The following is a 26,721-nucleotide window of genomic DNA, read 5'->3' on the forward strand; positions in this document are numbered from 1 at the left end:
AGTGGAATTTTGGGTGAAGCCCCATATCCTCATGTTAAATAAATGATCAAAAGCAGCTCACCTACTTAAAAAAGTAAGTGGAAAGTGCCTATGTGCACATACATTATACTATCTAGCTTTGAAAGAAGAATAATTCTCCATTTTAAAAGAATGTTTCATTCCTTGGTTTTTGATAATTTTACTATGATATGATACAGCTTGTGATTTTCCTAGGAAATGTTCACTAAGAGGATGAGGGGTAAAGGATGCAATGCTTCCAACTCTCTTTAGTATTGATATTTTGTTGATTTTTTTTTCTTTTACTAATCTTGGGGCTTGAACTCAGGGCCTGAGAACTATCCTTGGGCTTTCTCATGGGTACAGCCCTACCAGTTGAGCCACAGCACCACTTCCAGCATTTTCTAATATATGTGGTATCAAGGAAATGAACCCAGGGCTTTGTGCATGCCAGGCAAGCTCTCTACCACTAGGTCAAACGCCCAGCCCCAGTACTGATGTTTTATAAGTGTATTTCTCCCTGATACTGCTGGCTGACACTGTAATCCTGTCTAATCAGCAGGCTGAGATTTGAGGATTCCAGTTTAAAGTCAGCCAGGACAGCAAGATCCTTAAGTTTCTTATCTCCAATTAAGCAATTAAAGAGCAGAAAGTTAGAATCATAGCTTAAGTGATAGATCACCATATTTAAGGAAAAAACTCTAAGGAGCAGCATTATGCCTGAGTTTAAGCCCCACACTATTCATTAAATGAACAAATTAAATTAAATTAATATTATAGTTCTAACTTCTTTGATTAGTCTTATACATTTATGCCTCTACATTCTGAAATTATCTAGATACCTGGGAAGGAGAAAATGATAACAGGAATGGGACAAAAATATAAGGAAGAATGAATCCATATTCTGGTTTAAGAGTTTACAGACCTTTCTTGAATTGGATTTGTATTTTCTCTGTGTTTATAATTGTTTACAAATGAAGAATTCAGAAAAAATATATATGTACACGGATAATAGTAAAGCAGCAATAAGGTAAATAGAGTAAAATCTTTAATAATTTAACAATGTAAGCAAAATTTTAACAAATACTTAGTTGAATATATCAACACTACAGGCCTAAATAATGAAAGCTGTTCCATGCTTAATGTTGATAAAATGTCAATGCCTTTCAATTGAGCCAAAATTTCAGCATAATCAGAGTTAAAATTTGTGCAAACCCTTTCAATAGAAACAAAACTTGTTTCAAAATTCAAAATGAGATAAAAAAGCCTTCAACAAAGCAAAACATTCTTATAAAGCAATGAAGTGAGAGGAATTTGTGCTACTTGATTTCAGAGTACCAGGGAGCTACAGAAGCCTAAAGATGTTTGAAGAAGTGCAGGAATAGGAAAGAATATCTCCTGAAGTGAATAGTGCATGAAGAGTATACACTCACATGTGGAAAATGGCAAAACTATTCAGTGTGCAAATGGTTTTGCAACAATGGGCATCCAAATAGGGGAAAAAATGCTTAACATCTATTTCCTATCATTCACTAAAGTCAATCTGAGGTAATTACAATCTGAAATGTTACATGTAAAGTCATCTATCTTCTAGAGCACAATTTTGGGTTTAAATTAACTATACTAAAAGAAGAAAAGGGAACTAATCATTAAAACATAGTGACAACTCATTGAAATTAAAACTTATAATCTATCAATAAGGTATGGCAACCCATGACTGGTGAAAGATAATTATCAAACTGTTTCAGAAGAGAGTATTTAAACTGGGCAACAGGGGCTTATGGCTATAATGTTAGGTACTCCAGAGACTGAGATAGGGATGACTGAGTTTCAAAAGCAGCCTAAATAGAAAAGTTGACTAGAACTTTATCAACCACAAAAAGTTAAAATGGAGGTGTGGCTCAAGTAGTAGAGTGACCGCTATGGATAAAGAGCTGAGAGAGTGAGAGGTCGAGGAATTGAGTACTGAACAAAAACAAATCTTAAAAAGAAATATCTAAGGAGCCAGTTGTGGTGGTTCAGGCTTGAAATTTCAACTAGGTTAGTTACATGTAAGGTTACAGGAAGAGTATGATCTGAGGCAAGCTAAGGCCAAACAGAGATCTGAACAATAAATAAAACAAAAACCTTTGGGGTATAGATCAAGTAGAGTGTTTATATAACCATCCAGAGGACCTACTTTTAACCAGAGTAACACATACACACACACACACACACACACACACACACACACACACACACTCCACACATGCAAAATATAAGAAGGTAGCACATATCAATAAAGCCAGTAAAAAAAAAAAGTCAAAATGTATAAACACAGACTTAAGGAGGAAGTATACATAAAACATATGAAAACACATTCAGCATAATCAGACATTAAGGAAACAGATTAAAAAGATCATAAACAATGTTCTATATCATGAGATGACTAAATTAAAAAAAATAAAAGAGTGCCTTTATCGTTTGATGAAATGGTATAAAACTAAATTCTCCTTTTCTTTAAATGGGAGGATAAAATGATGCAATTATTTTAAAAGTTAATTTTCAGTTTCAAATAAAAGTATGCACATATAATGGTTATTGTATGTGTTTATAGATACATGAATATATATGTAAATATACTTTGTTATTCCATTTCTAGGTATTTTCCTGAATACTACCCCATATGTCTACCAGATTACTTTAAAATAGAGAAGTTTTTTTTCACAGTAACTAAAATTTGTCAGCTACCCAACTGTCCATTATTAGGAAATGGAAGAAAAGATATAGGTATATATACATTACAGTCTTGTTCAGTAGTATAAAATAGACAAGAGTAGAACCCTCAGACATTGAACAATAAGAATCTTAAAAACAAGTGATGTGAAATTCCTCAACCTATGTACATAATATGCTCATGATGTATGGTTAAGATTTTTCAAAGTTCCATATCAAGACTAATCTCTGAGAAAATCTCAGAGGAGTGTTTGGCTTCTGGAACCTCTGGGGAAGAGCGTAGAAGAATGTTATGAGGAAAGGATGCTAAAGGTTTTGCATTGCTTTTGGTTTTGGTTTTGGTTTTGGGCCAATCCTGGGGATAGCATTCTAACATTTGAGCCACAGTGCTATTTCCAGCCTTTTCTGTTTATGTGATACTGTGGAATCAAACCCAGAGCTTCATGCATGGTAGGTAAGCAGTCTACCACTAAACCACATTCCCCGCCCCCAATGTCTTGCATTTTGATGCAGTATAAATACACTGATCAGACTTTATCACATCTTCCACTTCAGGTGTGAAGCATGATCTTAAAACTATTGTGAAAGAAAGGGAGTGTCAGAAATAGCTGTTGAGTAGAATGAAAAAGTTGTCAACATGGATGCAGAAGTGAGACAGTTGAACCAGTCATAATTTACTGGATTTGGTATTGCTGAGCTGTATGATTAGTGAATTATCTCTTTATTTGGCTATATTATGGGCTGACTAGGAAGTCTCTCTGAATTTGATAAGGTGTTATTGATGGTTTCTTATTCAATGAAGTATTGTTACTGAAGACTGGCTTACACAGGATGATGTGTGAACATGGAGGCAAGATTCTAGTGAATAAGAGCCTGCCACCTTCTCATTGGAAGGGTAATTAAATATGTTCATCACATAACTGCAAGGATAGATTGTAATGTTATAAAAAGAAAAGTGACAATCTTGAGTCCTATCATTCATTTGATAACATTCATATCCTCATATCACCCTAAGTAATGTGTGGAATGAAAAAAGTTTTATTTTCAGCTAATTGTCTTTAGAAGACCCCATATGTGCATGAACTTTTCAATTCTAATGGATTTTTAAAAGAACTGCTGACCCAAATCAGCAGTGATATTGCCATGTATTTTTACCCCTGTCCTTTCTACAAGTCAAGAATGGTTGTTGTTGAGGTACTGATAGAAAACTAAAGAAAAATCCAGGGCAGTGTTTTTGAAAATAAACATGTTCAAAACCCAGAGACCAGAGGATCACACTTTTCATTTTAGTTACTTGAGAGCTGGAAGTAAAGTTCCTGGCAACCAGGGCAGAAAAGTTCATGAGATCCCTTCTTAACCCACAGAAGGGCAAAGTGGCATACACAGATCATCTCAAGCTATGTTGGAGGCTAGGAGTGGGAGGATGCAGCTTCAGGCCATCCTAGGCAGGGAAATTTGTGAGATTTTTCCCACCAGCTGGCTGACTGTTATAACATAAGCCTGGATTTCCAGGCACAAGAACATCTCAAGTAAGTAATTTGTGACATAGACTCACATCTATTCTGAGATAGGTTAGCGTATCTAAGAAGAGCCAGTAAAAAGCCATAGGCTTAGTTCAATTGATTAAAAGTAACCCTAGCAATGTAAAGCCTCACCTCTGGTTCAAACCACTTTACCACCAAAGTGAAAGAAAGACAGAAATGAAAAAAGAAAAGAAATATAGAAAGAGGGGAAGAAAGAAAGAAAAGAAGGAAAGCAAATAAAGGAAAAGGGGAAAAGATAAAGGATCCCTGAAAAGAGAAAATTGCTCAGTAACTAACAATAGGCATGCAGAAAGTGACAAAAAAAACTTTAAAAAACGTAACTTAGCAAGGTTTCCTCATATTTGTAATCTTAGCTACTCAGAAGTTTGATATTAAGAGGATCTGAATTTGGAGCCTTTCTGGGAAACAAGCTCCCCCATGCTCCATCTCTAAAAATTAACCAACAAAATCCCAGGTTGGTAATGTGATCCAAGTGAGAGAATGCCAGACACACAAGCAAACTGAATGATCTTGGAACTAATCTTGTTTGAAATGAGTAGTTCTTTGTTAAGAAAACTATTCCTAATACATTGTACTTAGTTTTCCATAACAAAATAATTTCTGTCAGAAAGCTGCCAGGCCTTTAATCTCATTACCCAGAAATATCAATACTAGTATGTTTTATCTATATATGCTGAATGTGAGATTAGCCATTTCTGGCTTATTGGCACTTTGATTTTGGTTCTGACCATTTGCAAGAAGAATGTTTTAAATAATTCATGTTTCTTTGACATTTCAGATGTTTTATATTCTTAAAACAGAAGTATTATGCTTTAAAAAAATGGCTATGACTAAAAGTGGACTGAACATGGAAAGAATGTCCATTTTCCTTGGATGTTTGCCTGGTTCTATTAGAATCTCAATAATTCTGTTTCCTGGTATTTCCTAGAGGTGAAAAAGGCAGAGTTTTATGCTTAAAAATAGTTCAAATGAGGTAATTAAACAGAACTGGAATGTGATCTTCAAGTCCCATATACATATAGCCTGAGATCTAAGTAGCCTGAGATCTAAGTAAGAGTTGTCCACTCAGTTTAAATGAATGATAATGAAAGCCTCTCATAGTTTCTCCTGGTATTTTGCATATTGGACAGAGAGAAAATATGTGACAGTAACAGTCCAAATCACATTAAACGGGCATTTGTTCATCTTGACCTCAGATTATTGAGTTCAATTGTTTTGTTTCAGAAATACGAGATGACGTCAGACACCTGGCTCTCTAAACAGGTAATATTTGGGTAATCTGTGTCACATTTTGTCCACTGTGATCACTAGATCCAATCACTTAGCAATTAAAAGCTTTCTATTAAAATTATTTCAATTCTGTGCCTTTAATTCTTTGATAATTTTGATGAAGTGATTTTTTTCCATGAAAATATTTATGAAGACTAGTTTGGTATTGCACATCTTTAATCCCAGAATTTGGGAGTTTTAGGAGACTGTCAAGAAGAGCCAGGACTACATAGCAAGTTCATTGTCCATTGAGCTACAGAAAAAGAGCCTGTTTTAAAAGAACAACAAAGTAAAAGAAATTGATGAGAAAAAATATATGACAAAGAGCTTTTATGACTTCACCTACAAGAAAAGTTACATATATGTTTTATGTTATATAAATTTCTCATTAACTACTAAGATTTATTTTTAGGATCATTCTTATAAGTAAATATTTGTGCAGGTGAAGGGAAATAATTACAACCAATTAGATCTAGAAACCAGTTTCCTTGATCTTCCATCTAAATTGATCATATGGAAGTTATTCAGGAGAATAACTTTTTTCTTAGCCATAGCTTTGCTTGCAGGGCTATTATTGTGTGGCATGAATTAGCCTGGAATGGAGATAATATAGTAGAAGAAAAATACTGAATTTCTCTTCAGCATGGTTTCATACTGGAGAATTCAGAAGGAAATTCCATTAGGTTATCCAAATAACAAATGAATCTTTCTCAAAGTGAGTTCCACCACTGCTTTTTGGCATAGGCAACCACTATGCTTTGGTTGGTTGGGTTGATTTTGACTTACTGTATTCTATACTCAATAAAACTCCCTATTATTCTCTATTCTCTTCCTAGGTGTCATATGCATCCACGGTTTCAATTACCACCCATAGATTGAAACCTCAAAATTTATAAGCCAGGCAATCCCATGAATTTCAGAATGTCTAGATGCATGCTTTGCATCTCTTCAATCTGTACAAGAAACTATATGTTGCAGATCCAAATTGAACATATTTGTCCTCTAGCTAGTCATTTCTTTTTCATCTGGAAATGTCAATGTCACCATTATCCATCCATATATCTAGGTATTGACACCATAAACCAGGTTTCCAGGCACTTATTCTTATCCTTATTTGCATATGTGCATATGTGTTTGATTCATTATTAATCTTTAATATCTTTTATTACCATGAGCTGTTAAGTCATTTGACTTTTCTCTGATTAACAGACACTGTTCAGCATGTAACATTCCCTTTTTTATTTCAAAATTATTTTAATTTAGAAATAGAAAATATTTTGGATGGGAGATGAAACCAGAAAAACACTAAATATTTAGATGAATGTTTACTTCGTGAGTTTCTTGAACCCTCACTCCCTCACTAATCCCCATGATGGAAATCTCCAAAGTGTACTCAGCCACCCACAATGATGTTATTAATAGGGATATGGATCAATTTTACAAAGAAGCCAATGAAGCCCATTATTGCAAATCCTATTGCTGTTGCCATGGCAATCTTCTGGAATTCTTTTCTATCGGGTTTGGTGCATCTTTTAACCAGTCGAATCGAATCCTTTACAAATTGCCCACTTGGCTCAACAAACTGCATTACCTGATCCATGATTATCTACGGGTGGAGACACTCCTCACTCTAGAGACACGTAGCACTCGTAACATTCCCTTTTTAGCAATCTTTCTTTAACCGGCAAACTCTCAGTCCATCAAGTATCTGTAAACATATTAATTCTTCAGGCCACTAAGTGGTTTTTGGAAATCTCCATTTGATTATCAATATCAACATTAACCTCATGATTCTGTTATCATCACTCAAAACCATTTCTGTCTCTTCATTTTGTCCTTCAGATCATAACCAACAGTTTTTGGTCTACAAATGATTAAATTGTATTAGGTCTCAGTTCTGTGTCACACCATTCTTATGATTCTCTCCATTCTATCTATTTTGGCCCTCATATGCAAAGAGCACCTGGCCCTCCCTTGGGAACAGGATGCTCTCAAATATTTTCTTTTTTAATTTTTAAATATTTTCTATTTCAATGTATAGAGGGGTTACAGTTATATTTGCCAGACAGAAGGTGCATTACTTCTCACACATTGATACCCCTTATGCTTTGTCCCCATTTCCTTCCTCCTCCCTCCTCCCCTCATTTTCCCTCCTATTTCAAATAAACAAGTAAGCATCTATATAATATATCAGGTAACAAAGCGGGATACTGTAACAATATGAGAATAACCAAAGGGCAACACACGAGAAAAGAGAAAAATATAACACATAAAGAACAACAGTCATTTTCCTTATCTGAAGTCTTTTCAGTTTTTAGCCTCATCCTAAATCTCCTACTTAAGTTACTTTCTCCACTCACATTAAGCATATCACATTTTCCCAAATAAAATTACTTCAAAGTCAAGAGCAATACTTGTGGTACCATGTCCAACTATTTATGTGATCAAGTAGAAGGGCAGAAAAGATGTTTGTTTGGTTGCTTGTAATTCAAGGCCACAATTCAGGTTATAAAAAAATCTCCATAAATATTTGTTAAATAGGAAAAATGGAAAGGACTATAAGTAGGCTTTAACCATTACTCATTTGAAGTATGGATATATAGATAGGGAGACTAGATGGGAGATTAATAGATTTGATAGGTAATAGGTTGTATCAGCATACATTTTATGCATTTATATATATACATAAATGAATATTTATGAGTGCAAACATATTTACTCTAATCAATATGCAAGATAAAATTGCAATAGGACTTTGATTTTTCCAGCCGCTAATGGACTCACTAAATTAACGCACATACTTAAAAGGAAACAAGTGTATAATGGATATTAAATTATTGTTAAATTCATTGTTTTATTATAGTTATTGTCCATCATTTTATGTCTAGTGACATTTACAATAATTTACTAGACATTAATATAATTAAATTCAAAATCCCAAGTCTATGAATGTTTAATAGAAACTTTTTCAAAGCAAAGCCTTCAGTTATGAATTATTCAGTAAGAAAATGAAATTTTGATAGTTTATCCATGTTGATTTTTTCTCCAGCAGTTCTAAGATAATTTTATTGAATGCTTAGGATTAAATACAATTAATGAGATGAGTATGATAGGAAATGGAAGAACTGAATTTCTAAACATATTTCTGAGGCAATTATAATGTATCACCTTTTTAGTAGCAGGAAGAGGAGAGAAGTAGACATCATTGGCCTGTTTTTAAGTGGATTTACAGGTGAGGTGATTGGTATATAATGTGTTTGGTCAATGAACAATATTCTATATTCAGTATAATATCTGTCAGAACCACTACCTCTTTATGCTCATAAACATGAGCAGTGAGGTTGATTCCACTATAGAACTTATTGTTTCTACTCAAATATTATCCAGTGGTGAAAGTTGGTAGTTCAACAACACAGTTTACATTGTAATCCCAATATTTCCTTTTCTAAATAACTTATAATGCTGGTGTTCATGTAATGGGAAGAATGTTTCAGTACTAGCATGATATGGGATATTTCTTTTTTATAATAGGGAATTTATTCAAAACTTCTTCCCATTTATCACTGAAGACATATTACAATTAAATGCCTTCATTTGCACATAAGGAGCCTGCAACTCCCTCTTCCCTTTATTTAATTCCCTGAGTATGTATAGCATGTCTCTCTAGCTATTTTATGTTCCAGTTTTAGGATATTTCTGTTTTGAGGAAAGGAGAGAGCAATAATAGAAGAACATGTATATTAAAGGAAATAAGGTATATTGAGTCAAACATATTTAAACAGAATGTGTACTCATCACATTTACTGTGTTCCAGACATTAAAAGTAGGCAGACAAAATTGTGAATGGAGTATAATTATTAGTTCCCTGGTGAGGTAAGCCATTTAGTAGATCAATAAAATAGAATGTGTTGAAATTCACGAAGAAGTGAATTAAGGGTACTATTTAGGCTGACCAAAGAGAAATTATTTGACTAGAAGATATTCTTTAGGGATATTTGAGAATGGTGTGTGTCTTGTGTATTTAAGTAGAAATTGTAAAAGAAAAAATAGTAAGCAAAAAAAAGGAAAACTATGCAGTAAAGCAGAAAGGTTGTTTCTGACAGGAGATTTCTTAAGATCAAAAGCAATTATCAAGATATTCTAGGGATCAGGAGCTGAACAGAAATATTTGTAGGTGAAAAATAAGATAAACTCCAGTATGTGTTATCTATTATTAATTGCATTTGTGCAAATTTTCTAACTTTAAATTACATATTTCTCCAGAGGTTTTATTACATGTGCTATCTTGTCCTCCGTTCCCACGATGTAGACAAGGAAAGCATTATTTTAAATCCTTAAGTAATTATACAAGGATTTTCAATTACACATGTCTATCAAGGTATCTTGATCAGAATCATACCTTCCATCATTCTCTCCCCTCTACATATAAAATGTTATTTCGATGTTGCTGATAAATAATATTCTTAGTCACGAAGCCCAAATGAAGCTTCATGATCTTAAAAGATATTTTAGTTAACTCTTTCAGTAAAGTATTATTGAGCACAATTTTTAAAACATTCACTGTCCCAGATAGTGGAGATGTATCTGTGAAACATTGGAAGTTCCTGCCTTTAGAGAAATGGCGTACACATATGTATGTGTACACATGCACACACAGGGGAATGGTGGTTGCTAAATAAAATAGAAAAGAAAAGAGGAAGAAGGTGTCTGCTATAAGGTGTTTTGCTTATTCATGGTTTTCATGGAATAATCAGGAACCATCTCATTGGTTGGTAATGTGATGTTAATGCAGAAGATAAGAGCTAAACGAAAATAACTGAAACATGGAAGACACAGGAACAGAATCATAGAGGGTTCCAGGACAGAGAAAGCAGAAAAGACATTTTTAAAAATCTCTTTTATGGAGGGGGGTGCAGAGAGGGAAAGGGAAAAAAAATGGAAGGGGTATCAATGTTCAAGATGTAATGTACCCACTACCTGACAAATGTAACTGTAACCCCTCTATACATTACCCTAACAATAAAATATAATAAAAATTACCAGCATAAAAATTTTATTATGTAGTATAGTTTTTATATATGCAGACTCTACATACATATATGTTTTTATAAGACACTTCCATTTATCTTCCAGAAAATAATTCAATATTTTCTCAGATTAATCCATTTTCCTAATGTTCTCCCCAAAGCATGATAAATCACCCCGTGTATATGCTTTATTCATTTAAGTTTTACAAATAATTTAATATGCATCAACATTTTACTTAAAAATTATTAGTCAGGATTTATATTTATAGATGGACATTTTGCCATCTTCTTTAAATGATGTTCTTATAAGTTAAGTTTTGTATCTTATTAAACTTCTTAAACATCAACAGAAATGAAACTTCGATAATCAAAGATGCTGACTGGAAGGATTTCAGAAAAGCATACTCGTGTTAGGATCATTTCATAATACTACAGATTTAATGGTTTCTTATAGGCTATTTTGATTAAATAGCGTACACATTCACATTTTTTTATATTTGAAAGAAATTGGCAAATACAATCTTAGGTACACACATGACAGTTTTTGTGTGAATCAGTTTAAATCATGTTTTTACTATAATATTAAATCATTTCTATCCACTATACAAAAAACATTTCCAGGTTGGGAGTTTGGCCTAGTGGTAGAATGCTTGCCCAGCATGCACGAAGACCAGGGTTTTCTTCCTCTATACCACATATATAGAAAAAGCCAGAAGTGGTGCTGTGGCCCAAGTGGTAGAGCACTAGCCTTGAGGAAAAATGCCGAAGGACTGTGTTCAGGCTCTGAGTTCAAGCCCTAGGAATGGCAAAAAAATAAAAATCATTCCCTAATAACAAGATGAGAGGTGGAGGTAGGGGAAGGGAAATGGGGACCAAGACATGAGAAAGAGTATCAATGTATGTGAAGTAATGCACCTTTTATCTGGTGAATATAATGTAACCCTTCTATTAATTATAATAAAAATATTTGAAAGAAGCCTGAAAAAAATCATTTCCTACTTTCCCTTGACTCACATACACACAGGGTGAATTTCTAGGTCACATTTAAAATACTTATTTTTAAACATCATGCCTGCTTTAAAAATAATTTGAAAAATTTCAAAATCACTTCAAATCAATGACTAATATTCCTGATCTAAGAAAAGAAATCAGTACAGATTGAAGCACACCATTGTGAGATTCTTACATACATATTGTATTTTAGAATGAGGAGCCCGTGTTTTCTAGAGATGGCAGCAAATTCTTCATGACAGTTCCTGTGAAGCAAGGTGGCCGTGGAGAATTTCACCACATAGCCATGTTCCTAGTGCAGGTGAGTGCTGGCTTCTTTCTATACTTTAATTTCAGTGTCATGAGTTTCCTGAAAGACAATTTTGTTTTAAAAAAAAGTTAATTTTATGTGTACAAACTAATGTATTTCATTATGACAATGTCATATATGCATGTAATATACTTCAGTTATATTCATTTCCCATTAAGATCTCTTCTTCCCCCTCCCCTCTTATTTGTCCTTTATTCCTCTTTGCAAATAGCCAAATAGACCTCTCTCCATTTTCCGGTCTTCTTTTTTTCCTAGCTAGATTTTGCATATGACAGAAAATGAGTGATACTTATCTTTCTGAAACTAACTTGTTTTAGTTCAGAGGATGATCAACAGTTCCTTTCATTTGTTTTCTTTTGAATGACTTAATTTCAATTTTATGTTTGAATAAACTTTGTTGTGTATCAATACCAAGTTTTGTTTAACCATTTTCCTTCTCATGCCTCCTACGCTGCTTCCCCATCTTGACTCCCATGAACAGTCCTAAGCCCAGCCCTGTGGCATACCATACTGAGCACAGAGTGAATGCTCAGAAGTCAATCAGTTGTAATTCTCATACTTACTTACTTATTTACTTATTTATTTATTGATTGATTGATTGATTTTTGTGGCTCATAGGGCTTGATCTCTGGGTCTGGGCACTGTCCCTGAGCTCTTCAGCTGAAGGCTACTGCCTTACCCCTTAAGCCACAGTGTCACTTCCCATTTTTCTAGTGATTAATTGAAGATAACTGTCTCATGGTCTTTATTTCCCAGGCTGGCTTTGAATCTCAATCCTAAACCTCAACCTCCTGAATAGCTAGAATTGCAGGCATGAGCCAGTACACCTGGCTCTCACACCTTTTAGACATTTTCTGTAGTACAGTGGTGTTATGTTCACCTGACACACAAATTTTAGAAAAAGGACTTCATCCCTCGCTGGAAAGTCAAGCTTTCTCTTCCTGCAATTCACTCACAACAGTCAATACATTTTAGTGAGCTGAGGATTTTGAGATATAAAACTTAAAAAAATTAAAGGCATGCAACTATCAAGGACATGAGGACAGTTTAGAGAAGAATATATATTACCTACTTTGTGATCACAAGTAAAGGTTTTCAGAGTATCAGATAAATTTTAAAGGTTGAAGATGTAGGATCGTGTTTGAACGTTCTTCCCAGAACATGCAAGTCCTGAGTTCAGGTCTCAGTACTGTGAAAAAAAAAACTAGCTTAAAGTACAAAAATAAATGTTTACAATACTGAATTGTTTAGTACAGTAAGTATACACACTCACAAGAAACCATAATAAAGATTTTCAAATAAAGAATAAAATGAATGTTTTGTGGGTTATCAATAACATGAGTAATGTACATATTTGTAATGATTAGCTTAATTCTTAGAATTCTCAAAAACTTGGGTCAAAATCAAAATTTGAAACCCTTTTCAGTACATTATTAAAGTAATTGTCCTGAATTTAGCTAATTTTAATTGAGGCTATAGTAAATAATTTAGAACATATATAATTTCCACACCAGAGATGTAGTTAAATTTCATATTATATTACATGGTAAAAATGTAGACTGATCAATTTGAAGTGATGTAGAATGTTTCCACTTATGTTCTAATAAGTGTATGCATTCATATACCAATAAAAATTTAGTTTTTAAAATAAAGCTATCAATTTATTATATCAGAAGAGTAGAATTTCAAGGTGATATTTTCTATTTTTTTAGTTTTTGATGTGGCCTATTACTGTCATGTGTAAATTGTAATTAACTTTTCCTCAACCCAAGAAATATTCATGGTAATAAGGAAATGTTTTGGCCAAAAATTAAACTTTCCAAATTCATAAGTAATTATGACCTTTTAGTGAATTTTTAAATTTCAGAATTTCATATTCAACCAGCCACACAAACCCATATGTACTAAAGATTATATGGTCATTAATTTTTCTATATAATGGAAGTGTATAATATATATTTATGTCTATAATTCCCAAAGAAGGCAATCTTCTTAACACCTTGGGAGGAAAAAGAGAACTTGATATGTTGAGGTTGTTGTTTTTTAGCTATGGAAAAAATACCTTCTGTCTGCATTATTGGAGTCTGGCATGCTACTATCGCCTTATCTTTGAATTGTTCAAAACAACTTCATATAGCAGATATGTTTTTATTTCTTACATTTTTGATTCTAACAAAAGTTCAGTGAATTTGAAAATATATATTTCCTTTCTGGTTGCTCCTCATCTTATTTTGTGGTTTGCCTTCCAAGAAATAAACATGAAAGCATGATTATTTGTGGATATATTGACAGCATACTAAAATTAGTCACTTCCTTAATAATACAAGACCTATACTCAGATAAATGCAATTTACACTTTTTTTTGCCAGCCTGGGCTTGAGGTCAGGGCCTGAGCACTATCCTTGTACTTTCTCAAGGCTAGAGATCTACCACTTGAACCTCCTTCCAGCTATTTTCTATGTATGTAGTGCCAAGGAATCGATCTTGGTCTTCATGCATACTAGGCAAGCACTCCACTGCTAAGTCAAACTCCCAGCCCCTATTTACACTTTTAGTCAGTGATTCATAGACCTTATAGTTAATTATCTTATTCCCTATTTTATTAGAAAAGTCTAAGATAGTTAAGAGTTGTGAGCGTGGATTTTTTTTCTCAGACCTGGCTGTCTAAGATTGGGACATAAAGATGTCTGAAAAAAGTTGTAGCTCTCACAAAATAGTATCTTTAAGTAATTTTATAAAGAGGCTGCAATTCAACAAATCAGTTTATAAGTACAATACATCTTACATCTTGATCAGTGTGTCACCATTTCTTTTTATTTTTTATTTTTTGGTCGGTACTGGGGCTTGAACTCTGGGCCTGGACCCAGTCTTTGAGTTGTTCAGCTCAAGCCTACCACTCTACGCCGTTGAACCACAGTGCCACTTCTGGTTTTCTGGTGGTTAATTGGAGATAAGAGTCTTCTGGACTTTCGTGGCCTGGGCATGCTTTGAACTATAATCCTCAGATCTCAGCCTCCTGAGTAGCTAGGATTACAGGAGTGAGCTACTGGCACCCAGCCTAGTTTGAAACATTTTGCTTCAATTTACTAATAGCTAACAAATCAATTTTTATGAGTTGTATAAGATGAATTCCTTGCTGTATATAGTAGAAAAATATTAAAACATTCTGAATAAACTAAATAAAGGCAGATATACAATCGACTAGTCTCACCATCTAACCACGTCAACTTTCCATAAACTGTTTCATGTTTCCAATTCTTTTTTCATTAAAATTATATAACTTTTCTTTAAAGATTGCAGTCATAATATGATTTAGCTTAGCAATACTTCAAAATAGCATAAGAATTTTCTTATATAATTTAATTGCCCTTTCCCCATAACTTTTAATTACATTATTAATATTTTATATTTTACATTTAATATTTTAATGAGATTTTAATAGCTAGGCCACTTTTTCTCAAGTGGGCCTATTATACAACGTTTAAATGATCCAATTTAATTCCCAATTAAATTTCTTTCCTTTCTTTTTTGTCTGGTTACAGTTATTTCCATAAAAATACATTTGTAGATGTCAAAAGGTATTTAGCTATAGAAAATACTTATTTAAATCTTTCAGTTTGCTATATAATACCAAAAAATGCATGATAAGCAGGTTTAGTGTTACACACTTATTATTCCAGCTCTATGGAAGCTGAGAAAAAATGTAGGGACTGGGGTGAAATCATCATTTCAAACCCAGCATGACCTACATAGCAACACTGTCTCAAAAAAATTTATACGATAATTTCATAAGAATGTAGAATAAAATGCACCTTTTTCTATTCCGTGCTCTTCTGTACTGCAGTATTCTACTTAATATCAACTAAGCCAGAAAATTAGATAGGAGAAAGGCCTATAGGTTGACACCCTTAGGTCAGCTGAACACTCACTGCTTGGTTGTGAGTGGTCACTTCTTCAGCAATTCAGAAAAAACTGAAGTTAGTAAATATTTACACACAATGTCTTTTCTTATGCAAACGGTGAAGAGATAAAAAAAAATGTTGCTTCAAGTGATCAAATAACTCTCCAGCTATTTTGATTATGAAGAGTGAGAAGTGCAATAATTCTTAAAAATATAAAGCAACAAAAGTACATTAAGAACAACAATCACACAAGATCAAGCTCTTGTTTCCATATCCTGGAGATCCTTTCATTTAGCTTCATCCTATATGACCTTATGTATCTAGGTTTTACGCTATTGTAATCATCTGCTAGGAGAGTCCTAATTGTACTGATTATTACAAATGATGGAAACCATTGAGCCTATGTTCCTTTGGATCTGACTTACTTCACTTAATATGATTTTTTCCAAGTCTTTCCATTTCCTTACAAATGGGGCGATGCCATTCTGGCGAATGTAACTGCAACCCCTCTATACATTACAATAAAAATAAATTTAAAAAAGTTTTAGGTCTTACATTTAGGTCATTAAATCATTTTAATTGACTTTGTACAAGAAAAGAGAAAGGGAATTCTATACATGGGTATATTTTCAGAGGCCATTTTTTGGCTTTGTTTTATCTTTACTTTTTATTTTTGTCATTGAGTAGTTAGTTGTACAAAGGGATTACCATTTAACAGTGATAAAAGCATTTATGTCATTTGTTTGGCAGCAAGTAGTGACTAAGTATAATTATAAATACTATAAGTTGACATTCTCAATTCATTTACAAATTATTGGTTTCTACTCAGCAGATTTAATATCTGCTGGCCTGTGTATTACTTTTCATTCTATTTTATTTAATATGTTCCCAGGTACACATAAAACCAATTGATATGCTAAAAGCTAGAAAAAGACAAAAAAACATATAAAGCAAAACCATATATTTCCCTTTTATAAATAATTGCAATCATATGGGGTCCACAGTGCTGCATCTTTAATGTTGTCATTTTTCTATTTATATATTTTTGTTTGCTTGTTTTTCGGTGTTTGTCCTAAGGCTTGGATTCAAGCATAGGAATTGTCCCTGAACCTTTCTGATTAAGACTAGTGTTCTACAATTTGAGCTACACTTCATCGCCAACTACTTTGCTAATAAGTAAGAAAAAGTCTATGGTATTTCTTACCATGTGGTTTCAAACTACATTCCTTGGATCTCAGCCTCTTGACTAGCTAGGATTATAGTGCTGAGCTTCAGTTTGATTTTTTGTTGTTGTTGTTGTTAGTCGTGGGTCTTGAACCTTGGGCCTGTACACTGTCCCTGAGCTCTTCAGCTCAAGGCTACCACCTAAGCCCTGGAGCCACAGCGCCATTTCCTGTTGTCTATTGGTTAACTGGAGATAAGTCTTATGGGCTTTAGTGCTAGGATTACAGCTGAGAACCACGGCGCCCTGTTCAGTTTGAATTTTACATGCACATTTGACCCATAATGGTATGTAATCTTGAAAAAGAATTAGAAGATGAATATTTATATGTGCAAAACCATTGTTGTTAAAAGTTAGATCAGATGGCCATTTGTTATCATTAAAGATCACACTGTTCTTAAAACTTATTCAATATTATTTCTGGATCAAAAGTAAAATATTTCCATGCTTCTATGTATGCATTCCACATAACTATCATTACGTGAAAACACAATTTGTGAAAATACTTTCTGTACTTTAAATTTTCATTAAAATATCCATAAATAATTATTTTTAAACCTATAAAGCTATAATAAATCTTCTTTTAAGCCTATAATAAGCCTTTGCAGTACTAGAGTTGATTCCAGAGTCTTTCTCATGGCAGAAATGTACTGTACAGTGACATATGTCATTGCTTTTTATGCTTTAATGTTCTTGTTGTTTTGGCTTTTGTTTTTTTTTTTCACAAAAAATCTTTTATTTTTCCTTAGTCTGGCTTGAATTGACTCTCATGCCTAGGTTTACAGACATCAACCACAGTGCCTGGCTTATTTGTTAGATGTGACATAAGCAATTTTTTTACTGGAATAGCTTCAATTCCTAATCCTCTTGATCTCTATTCTTTGAGTAGTTAACTGGATTGCAGGTGTGAGCTATCATACTTGAGTCACGATGAGATGAGCTTATGTACGTCTATGTGAAATTGTTCTGAGTAATTCACTGCAATGCGATTACAAATTTCAGTTTATGAACTTCCTGATACACAAAGGTCAAACATTTTTTTACAAGATCTGAAAAAATTAGTTGTTACTTCAAAGAGTGTCTCTGTCCTTCACAAACCATACTTTCATGTAGACCCTTAATTTTGGAATTCCCCTCTCTGAAAGGGCAATAGGCTATCTCCTGAAGGCCACGCTACAGTTAAGACAAAGATTCTCTCAAGGGCAAGACATTTTATTATAGTAAATGTTGCAGATTCATGGGGTTATGCAACTTCCCTGTCGTCTTCCAAAACTGTGTTAAACGAAGAATTATATGTTTGTGAATTCGCTCACTTTGCCTATTCTCTAGTACAAAACTTTCCTCAGGAGAGCTGATAACTTCACTTGGAATAATTTTAACTAGCATTATTCATTGCAAATAGTTTAGAAAATAGCATGCTCCCAATTCACAATGCTATCACCTAATCAACCCAATAAAACTTTTTTTTCATTAAGTTTCACTGCTGTATCTGATTAGGACATAGTCTGAAAACAATGAACTCATTTTATTCAATGAATAGAGAGTAAATTAAAACATGCTATTTTCAGCGCTACAATAGTTTTCTTATTTAGAAGCCCTAAAAGTTAAACAGAATTTAATACCAGATATTTGAATGAAAAGGGTTTAGTCAGGTAAAAAGCCCTAGCAACATTTTTACTGATCCGAATGTAATTCCAATTTATAAATAGAAATATAAATTGTTCAGTTCAGTGTCTGGAATCAAATAAACCAGTTGACTATGAATGATGTACGGCATCAAATAAAAAGGCTCTACATTTTCAGCCCTTTTAAAACAATGAAAGAAATAATTGCATTCACTACTGTTTTATTGTAAAATTAAAGTTTTACCATGAGTTCAGTATCAATTATTTTTCTATATTGCCTCTGTCACAAGTTCAATATAGTTTACACTCACATCTATGTCTATTCTATTATACTATTAATATGAAGGAGCTTATAAATGTGTGGGAAAAAATTTACTATGTGGGGCTGGGTGTGTGGCCTAGTGGTAGAGTGCTTTCCTAGCATACATAAAGACCCGGGTTCACATACATAAAGACCTTGGTACCACATACACAGAAAAAAGCCAGAAGTGGTGCTGTGACTTAAGTGGTAATGCATTGAGAAAGCTCAAGGACAGTGCCTAGGTCCTGAGTTCAAGCTGCAGGACCAGGGCATGGGGACAGGGGAACAGAAACAAAAACACTTTATTATGTGGCAAACATTTTCTTCCTTTTATTTTGGTTGCATTTTCTTTTTTGTTAGAATTATTATTATTATTTTGCTGTTGAAAATATCTGGACAACCAATTGAAGTACACAACTCCCCTTGTGCAAACTAGTCCAGTCTTTTCTGAAATTTACTTTTCATATACACTTAAGCTGCTATATTCTGACTTATGTTGAAATTATTCACTTACAATCTGAAACCCAGTATGCTCATGAATATGAATTAATTTGGAATCAAATTTAGGCTATCATATGGAAAACAAGTTTATACTAATTTTCCCCAGCTTGTATTTACCTTAATCGGTCTCAGTCACAAAGTAGGAAAAAAATCTAAAGAAAGTGTTCTTCAAACACAGATATGTATATACATATGTATATATATATATATATCTTTATAGTAAACATGATGAACAGGGGGCTTCCAATTATATAAATAAGATTAGTATATTTCTTTTAAACACCTCCTTTGTTTTCTCCTGCTTACTCCTCTTCATCCTCCTCCCCCTCAAATAGTAAAGTGAATATCAAATAGTGTCTAGTGAATATCATTAGGTAGTTGAGTTCTTACTACCTCTTCCAAAAAGAGTGTTTTGTTCTTAAAACTGGAAGGATTAAATTTTGAATGATGGGGAATCTTTCAAGTGAATAGTTCTAAGGTATTTTTTCTGTACATTGATTTAAAATATTACTCAAAGTGTTAGATTTTGCTCAATAGTACTTTCACACATTTACATTCACACACACACACACACACACGGAAATTTTATAAATATTTAAATAATCAACATGAAATCTTGCAATCCCCAAATATCCAAATATTTACAAATTTGAGCTGAGCAAACATTCCATTGATACATAGGAGTTGATCTTATCTTGAAATGGACACACAAATCAAAAAGCATTGAACTCTTGCAACGTCGATGTTAGAAAAATATATTTCTTGGGGAAATTTGACAATTAAATATTTGATTTTAAAATTACATGTTAGTCCGGGAGTTTGGCCTAGTGGTAGAGTGCTTGCCTAGCATGCACGAAGACCCAGGTTTGATTCCTTGGTACCACATACTTAGAAAAAGCTGGAAGTGGTGCTGAGGCTCAAGTCGTAGAGCTCTAGCCTTGAGAAAAATCCAAGGACAATGCTCAGACCCTGAGCTTAAGCCCAGGACTGTCAAAAAAAATTACATGTCAATCTTCAGATTGTGTCTTTGTCAGATTTCACAAATTGGGTTTCATAAGTGTTTTTACAATTTTAGTCAATAAGGTCTTGTAACTCACACTAATGTATGAGACAGTTTACAAAGAACTTGATATCCTCTAGTCACATACTTGTTTTTGCTTTAAGTACCTAGTAAACTAGAGAACTTTTAAGAGAAAGGAATTCTTTTTCCATGTAGAGCAAATTGGGTTCAAACAAACTATTTGATCCAGGATTTAGCATTCTCATTAGTATTATAGGCCTGTACCACCGTGCCTGCCAGCAATAAACTTATAAGAGATTTGTTGAAGTAGGTATATAAAATTGAGAATTCGTAAAGAATGATTCCAATATTAAATCTGCATCATAAAATAAGTATACCCTTTTAGTAGTTGCATGAATAGGTAAATATGGTAATAAAATGTGCCCAAGTCAAATGACCTGGATTTTGGATATATTTATAAACAATTGCTTTAGTAGTGTTACTCAACTAACTGCATTTGTAAAAATAACACAATTGAATTGGAAATAACCATTGTAGCTTTTAAAATGCCAAAGTTAGAAAAAATATAATTATTTTTGTACTATTTATGAATAAAATAATGTATCAACAAGTTCAATATAATGCAGATACAGTACATCCAACATTGAAATGCAGATTAACAGGAACTCTAAAAATATAACATACATACCTATATATAAAATTTCTAGCTTTTCATATATGTTCATGATCATAGGATCAGATTTTTGCGAAGATCAAAAGAAATTCAATATTAGAATGAAGGAAATGTGAAATTTCAAGTTTGGCAATAAACTAGAAAACAAATAGCACCATGGAAAACAAAATAATTATTTGCAAAACTTGCATTATCTCTTGAAGTTATTGAGAAATTGGAAAAGCTCTCAATTTCTAAATGATGGGAAAGGAGCATTCAAAATGACAATAAAAGAATTTAAGAGTATGTCAAAAATTTAATAGTTTAAAAGAAGTTTGGATGGTATCTAGAAAGCAATGTAACTACTGATATAAGAAAAATATCTGCATTATCCCAGGATCTTAAAGAAACACCATTGTTATGTTTTTCAAATTGTTTTTCTCATCTGGCATTGAAATTTTGTCTGTGCTCTATCCCTTGAGTTCACCTCTAGTTCAGATTTTCTTAACTGCATTTTATTGTTATGGTAAAGCATAGAAGTGTAGTGGTTACATTACTTCTTGAACACTGATAGCTCAGATTTTTTTTATGGTTTTGAGAGCCAGTTGCCTGAGCTGCGAACCTCTACCTAACTTAAGCATCCTTTGATTCCTGGAACCACAAGAGCATGCCACTAATCCAGCTTCTGAATGTGGAGACAAGACCTGCTTGGCTTGCCCTGACACTATCATTCTCTCAGTCTCAGCCTCCCATGAAGTTTGGGATGGCAGGCAGATACCATTGCACCCACATGTGAGTGGCAAAGAGGTCTCACAAATCTTTTTTGCCGAAGCTGGCCTGACAATAGAGTCTTCTAATGTCAGACTGTTAAGGAACGAATACTGCAGACATGAGACAGTGATAGCCAACACATAGACAGTTTATAAAGGTACTTTTATTTTAAAAATACATGAGGAAAACTAACCTTTTGTTTCACAGAAACATTCTCTGAAAGTAGATAATGAATACATTTGAATGCACTTTATGTGTGTGATTGTTTTTCATAATGTACTATGTTATTTCTCATCTCGTTTGTTGCCCCTTGGTTAATCTCATATTGTTACAGTATCTGACTTTGTTACCTGGTATATTGTATATACATTTATTTGTTTATTTGTATAATAGGAAAGGGAAGGAGGGAAAACAAGATGAGGGGAGAGCCCGTGGGAGGGGAATGGGGACAAAAACATGAAAAGGAGTATCAATGTGTGAGAAGCAATGCACCCTCTATCTGGTGAATATAACTGTAACCCTTCTGTTAATTACAATGAAAAAGAGGGACAGCAGCATGAAAAAGTAAAAATATGCTAAGCCAAATATTGCTAATTTGTATTCTTCAATCCATTAAAAATGGATTATTTCTACAGGGGATTCTTTAATTTGCTTAAAATTATAAGTCAATGTGGCAATATATTACATTTATGAGAAAAAATAATAGCTATAATAGATTCAAAAAAGATGCAATGCTTTTCATACGATCCATATTTTTTAAAAATGTAGAACTCAAGGAAATTTCTTTAAATAAAAAGAGAGAGCTGTAATAGAGTTCAGTGAGTAACCTAGACTAGCATGCCTAAAGCCCTATTCAATTCAATCCTTAGTTCAATTGCTATAGTATAATTGATACTGTTACATTAGTAAAATTCATTTTAAATATCAACAATGAGCCAGGACATGGTGGATCACTCCTAACTACTCGAAGAGACTGGATTTGAGGATGAGGGTTTGTAGCCATCTCTGGCAGACAAAATCTGAGGATCTTATCTCCAATTACCCAGCCAAAAGCCAGAAGTGAGGATGCTTCTCTAGTGGTACAGTACTAGCCATCTGAAAATATTTAAGAAAAATTTGCATTCCTTATTTGTTTGCAGCAAAAGGCATTCGAAAATGTTCTACATAAAGTTGTTGAAGCTGACCTGTGGCACATCATGTATGCGGGAGCTTTATAAGTCTCCTGTAGGTACTAAATACCACAGTGTGTGTCAACCTGAATATTTCTGAATGTTTTTTCTGTCATACCAAACTACAGTAAAAGCACTGTCCCATCTCAAAGCTGTGTTGATAGTAAAACCTGTGCACATCCTTGAAGTTTAAGACAGGAAATTGAAGATGAGCTGACAAAAAATTGAATGCAGCGCAAGCTCTGTATATTTTTGTGTTTACCAGGAATATGCTGTTTAAATAAAAAGAAAATCAATATTTTCTATTTCTTTGTAGAGTAAAAGTGAGCAAATCACTGTAAGGCACCTAACATCTGGAAACTGGGAAGTGATAAAGATCTTGGCATATGATGAAACTACTCAAAAAATGTGAGTGTTTTTAGTTCTCATCAAGCTGGTAGATGTTGCTTACAAATGTCATCATTTCTGCTAGAATTGTTTTGCTCATTCTAGCTCTAGTAAAAACAAGCCAGCCATGTAAACCATAGCCTTTTATTTTAAAACTTTCTCTATTCTTCATTCAGGTACATTTCACAGAGGCGACACATAGTATATTCAGAAACTGAAATCAATTATGAAAAAAATGTAATGAGTTTAAAAAGAAAAAACACAGACATCATTTTCAGCTGGATCAAATTCTTACAATTTGAATATGTGAATACAATTTGTCAGTTTTCTGATGGTTAAGAAAGTTCTAGTGAAATCTCAATGTGAAATCTAATGCCTGTTTTTTTCTTCCCTGGGCAGCTACTTTCTGAGTACTGAATTTTCTCCCAGAGGAAGACAGCTGTACAGGTAGGTGGATTATAAAGGTCTCTAGACATAGAGTAGCTTCTCAGCTGTGACCCACACACAAAAAATAAAAACATGGAAAAATCCGATATCATTTTCATGGTGAATCAAAGAGTATTTTTGTTTTAGTCTAGAACAACCATTAGCTGAGATAAAACAATAAAGCAATATAATTGGACTGGTAGTACACTGTTATAGCCCAGCTACTCCCAAGGCAGTGGTAGGCAGATAGTGTGCCAGTCTGACCAAGGGGAAAGTGCAAGACCCTATCTGAAAAACAAACTACAATGAAAATATATTGGGATTGTCACTGAAGTGGTAGATTCTTTGTTTAGCATGTTCAAAAACTTGTTTAAAAGCCAATATCAACAAATAAGCACAGTAATATATTATAAAGTAATGCAATAATATTTTCATCTGCTAAGCTTTCCCAAATGCACAACTATATTCATCAGAAGGGATTAAGAACATAGCTATTTAGCATAAAAATATTTCCTTACTTAGAAAGCTCTCACAAGACCTCACAATAATGACTTTTCATTCTCGGCTAGAAAGAACCTATTAATTCCAAACTTTATATACATATACTTTCTGACTTCCTTTTCACAGGTTCATTTTGAAAGTTTTTAAAATGCCATGACACATTCTCAGTGGAAATTATTCATGTTTGAGGACTGTCACTTCTGATTCCAAACAAGTAGCTAAGACTTACCTTTGAGAGTGAAAATGCATATTTAAACAACTTATCTCTGTTTAATTCACCCACACACTTATTCATGCATAGATTTTTTTCATGTCAAGCAAAACTTTCTTTATCATGTTTCCCATATGTCATTTTCTTCTGTCATATTCTTACTATTTTCTCTTGGACCTGTTGTAACTCATGTTCTCAAATCTAATGACCAGAGGAAAACAGGCTGGCCATTAAGAGATAGCAATGACAATTTGAGCTTAAAGGTCTTCATCAAAGAACTGGTCACTTTTAATTCATGATGACCTGAAGTTTATCATTTTGGAGATATATTATGATTCATACTGGCAAATGAATAATATATAGAAATGGAAATATATTTGATCAATATTTTATTTCTTCCATTTTATAAAACACTCATACATTTAAAAAAGGCACAACTCTTTGTCAGAAAACAAGACTTGTTCAAAATCAGCAACAGGAAGTTTTTCAGTTGTTTTCCACTTATTGCTTTGGAATTTGATTTGAATCACAATAATTCCCAAGATTTGTAAGTTAACCTTTTGAGACCCCTGACTGAGGCAGTGTAGTCAAAATAACTGTGACTTTTCTAAGTATAGAAGACTGTTATAAAAACCATGTAGCACCCATAAATTTCCCCTTAAATACCTAATCAAATGTCACTAGGTTTGACTGGAAGATAATGTTTAACCCAGAAAAGTCAATCAATGTCTTCCTTATGCTATAAAAATCATCTCTAGTTGATTTAATGTATGTCATAAGACTCTCCCCTGGAGAATCAGACTATTTCCATATTTAATGTAATTTTTGTCTCAAAATTTTTATTTCTCATCTTGGCAATTATATAATCTAAGAAATAACAAAATACCAAAGTAAATCTCTTGGGATCTAGATATTGAAAGTTTCATGGAAGAGAAAAGAAAGACTTTAACACTTTCTGACTTGCATAGCTGTAGGAGGTGACCAAGATAATTTCTTAGGATCTCTATGCAGATGGTGGTACAACATTGTGAATTTAACTAACCAAACTAAGTTGTACACTTAAAAGAGTAAATTTATATTAGATATACTTATTATTGTTAACTGAATTAATGAACATGTTATATTTGTGATACATTATTATAAATATGAAAATGTTAAGTTTTCAATTAGGCATGGAAAAGTGTGGATTATAATCAGTTTACTATGTCCACATGTGAAAGTATGATTGTGAGATCTTAACCTGATACCTCAATTGTGTCTGCTCTTCTTGTACTTATTTTAGTATCACTGCATTGCTTATGACTGTTGTAGATTGCCTATGGTAGTTAACATAATTATCATTCATATATAAATGTATGCTAGATCAAGTTTTATTCCAACTTTAATTGTAAATATTTGTCTAGTCACTCCTTATTCTTTAAAAAGGATACATCCTTAAAAATATTTTCTACCATTGGCTAACGTAATGTGGCATTGAATTCTGTTGGTAAAAGAAGCAGTTCAATTTAGAAAGACTAATCTACTTAGGATCACTCCAGATTTTTCCAATCCTTCTGACATTAATTAACTTTCTTGTAAAATCAAGTTGATTGCTTTTGTCTTTACCTCCAGAATATTTTATATCATATATTATCATTAATATTAATTTTGTCATCATACAAAAATGTTTTCATTACCAAATGTTGAAGGTAATGATTATTAATGAAAATATAGCACACCAAATTCTTTTTTTTTTGCCAGTCCTGGGCTTGCGCTCAGGTCCTGAGCACTGTCCTTAGACTTTCTCAAGGTTAGAGCTCTACCACTTGAGCCTCAGCACCACTTCTGGCTTTTTTCTATATGTGGTACCGAGGAATCGAACCCGGGTCTTTATGCATGCTAGGCAAGCACTTTAACCACTAGGCCAAACTCCCAGCCCCTAGCACACCAAATTCTAATATTTAGATTACTGGATTTAAAATATCATGACTGATTTTGTGTGACTTTTAGAAATGCTCATTCTTTTAGCTAATTATTACAGTTTCTTAGTACTCATGGGAAATTCCCTTTATTTGTAAAGAAAGAAATAGGTTTCCTATTTTTCTACTTTTTATTATCATCAGTTCATTGTTCAAAGGAGTTTTGTTTTCATGTGTCCGTGTGTCATACATTGCAGACTC

The 26,721-nt window shown here is 33.3% G+C and overlaps 1 protein-coding gene and 1 pseudogene across 2 annotated transcripts in view; one reads left to right on the forward strand and one right to left on the reverse strand.

Annotated features, from left to right (window-relative positions):
- Dpp10 (dipeptidyl peptidase like 10) overlaps nt 1–26,721 on the forward strand; it is a 636,241-nt gene that overhangs the window by 554,084 nt on the left and 55,436 nt on the right. For both annotated transcript variants that reach the window (XM_090342925.1, XM_090342926.1), the window contains exons 12-15: nt 5,481–5,519; nt 11,757–11,864; nt 23,354–23,445; nt 23,824–23,871. In XM_090342925.1, coding sequence (XP_090199051.1) covers nt 5,481–5,519; nt 11,757–11,864; nt 23,354–23,445; nt 23,824–23,871 — 287 coding nt within the window. The remainder of the gene's footprint in view (nt 1–5,480; nt 5,520–11,756; nt 11,865–23,353; nt 23,446–23,823; nt 23,872–26,721) is intronic.
- Nucleotides 6,843–7,160, reverse strand: LOC150056483 (protein transport protein Sec61 subunit gamma pseudogene; annotated as a pseudogene).

Source organism: Megascapheus bottae, chromosome 12, assembly GCF_031878675.1.
Source record: "Megascapheus bottae isolate mThoBot1 chromosome 12, mThoBot2.hap1, whole genome shotgun sequence".
Lineage (NCBI taxonomy): Eukaryota > Metazoa > Chordata > Mammalia > Rodentia > Geomyidae > Megascapheus > Megascapheus bottae.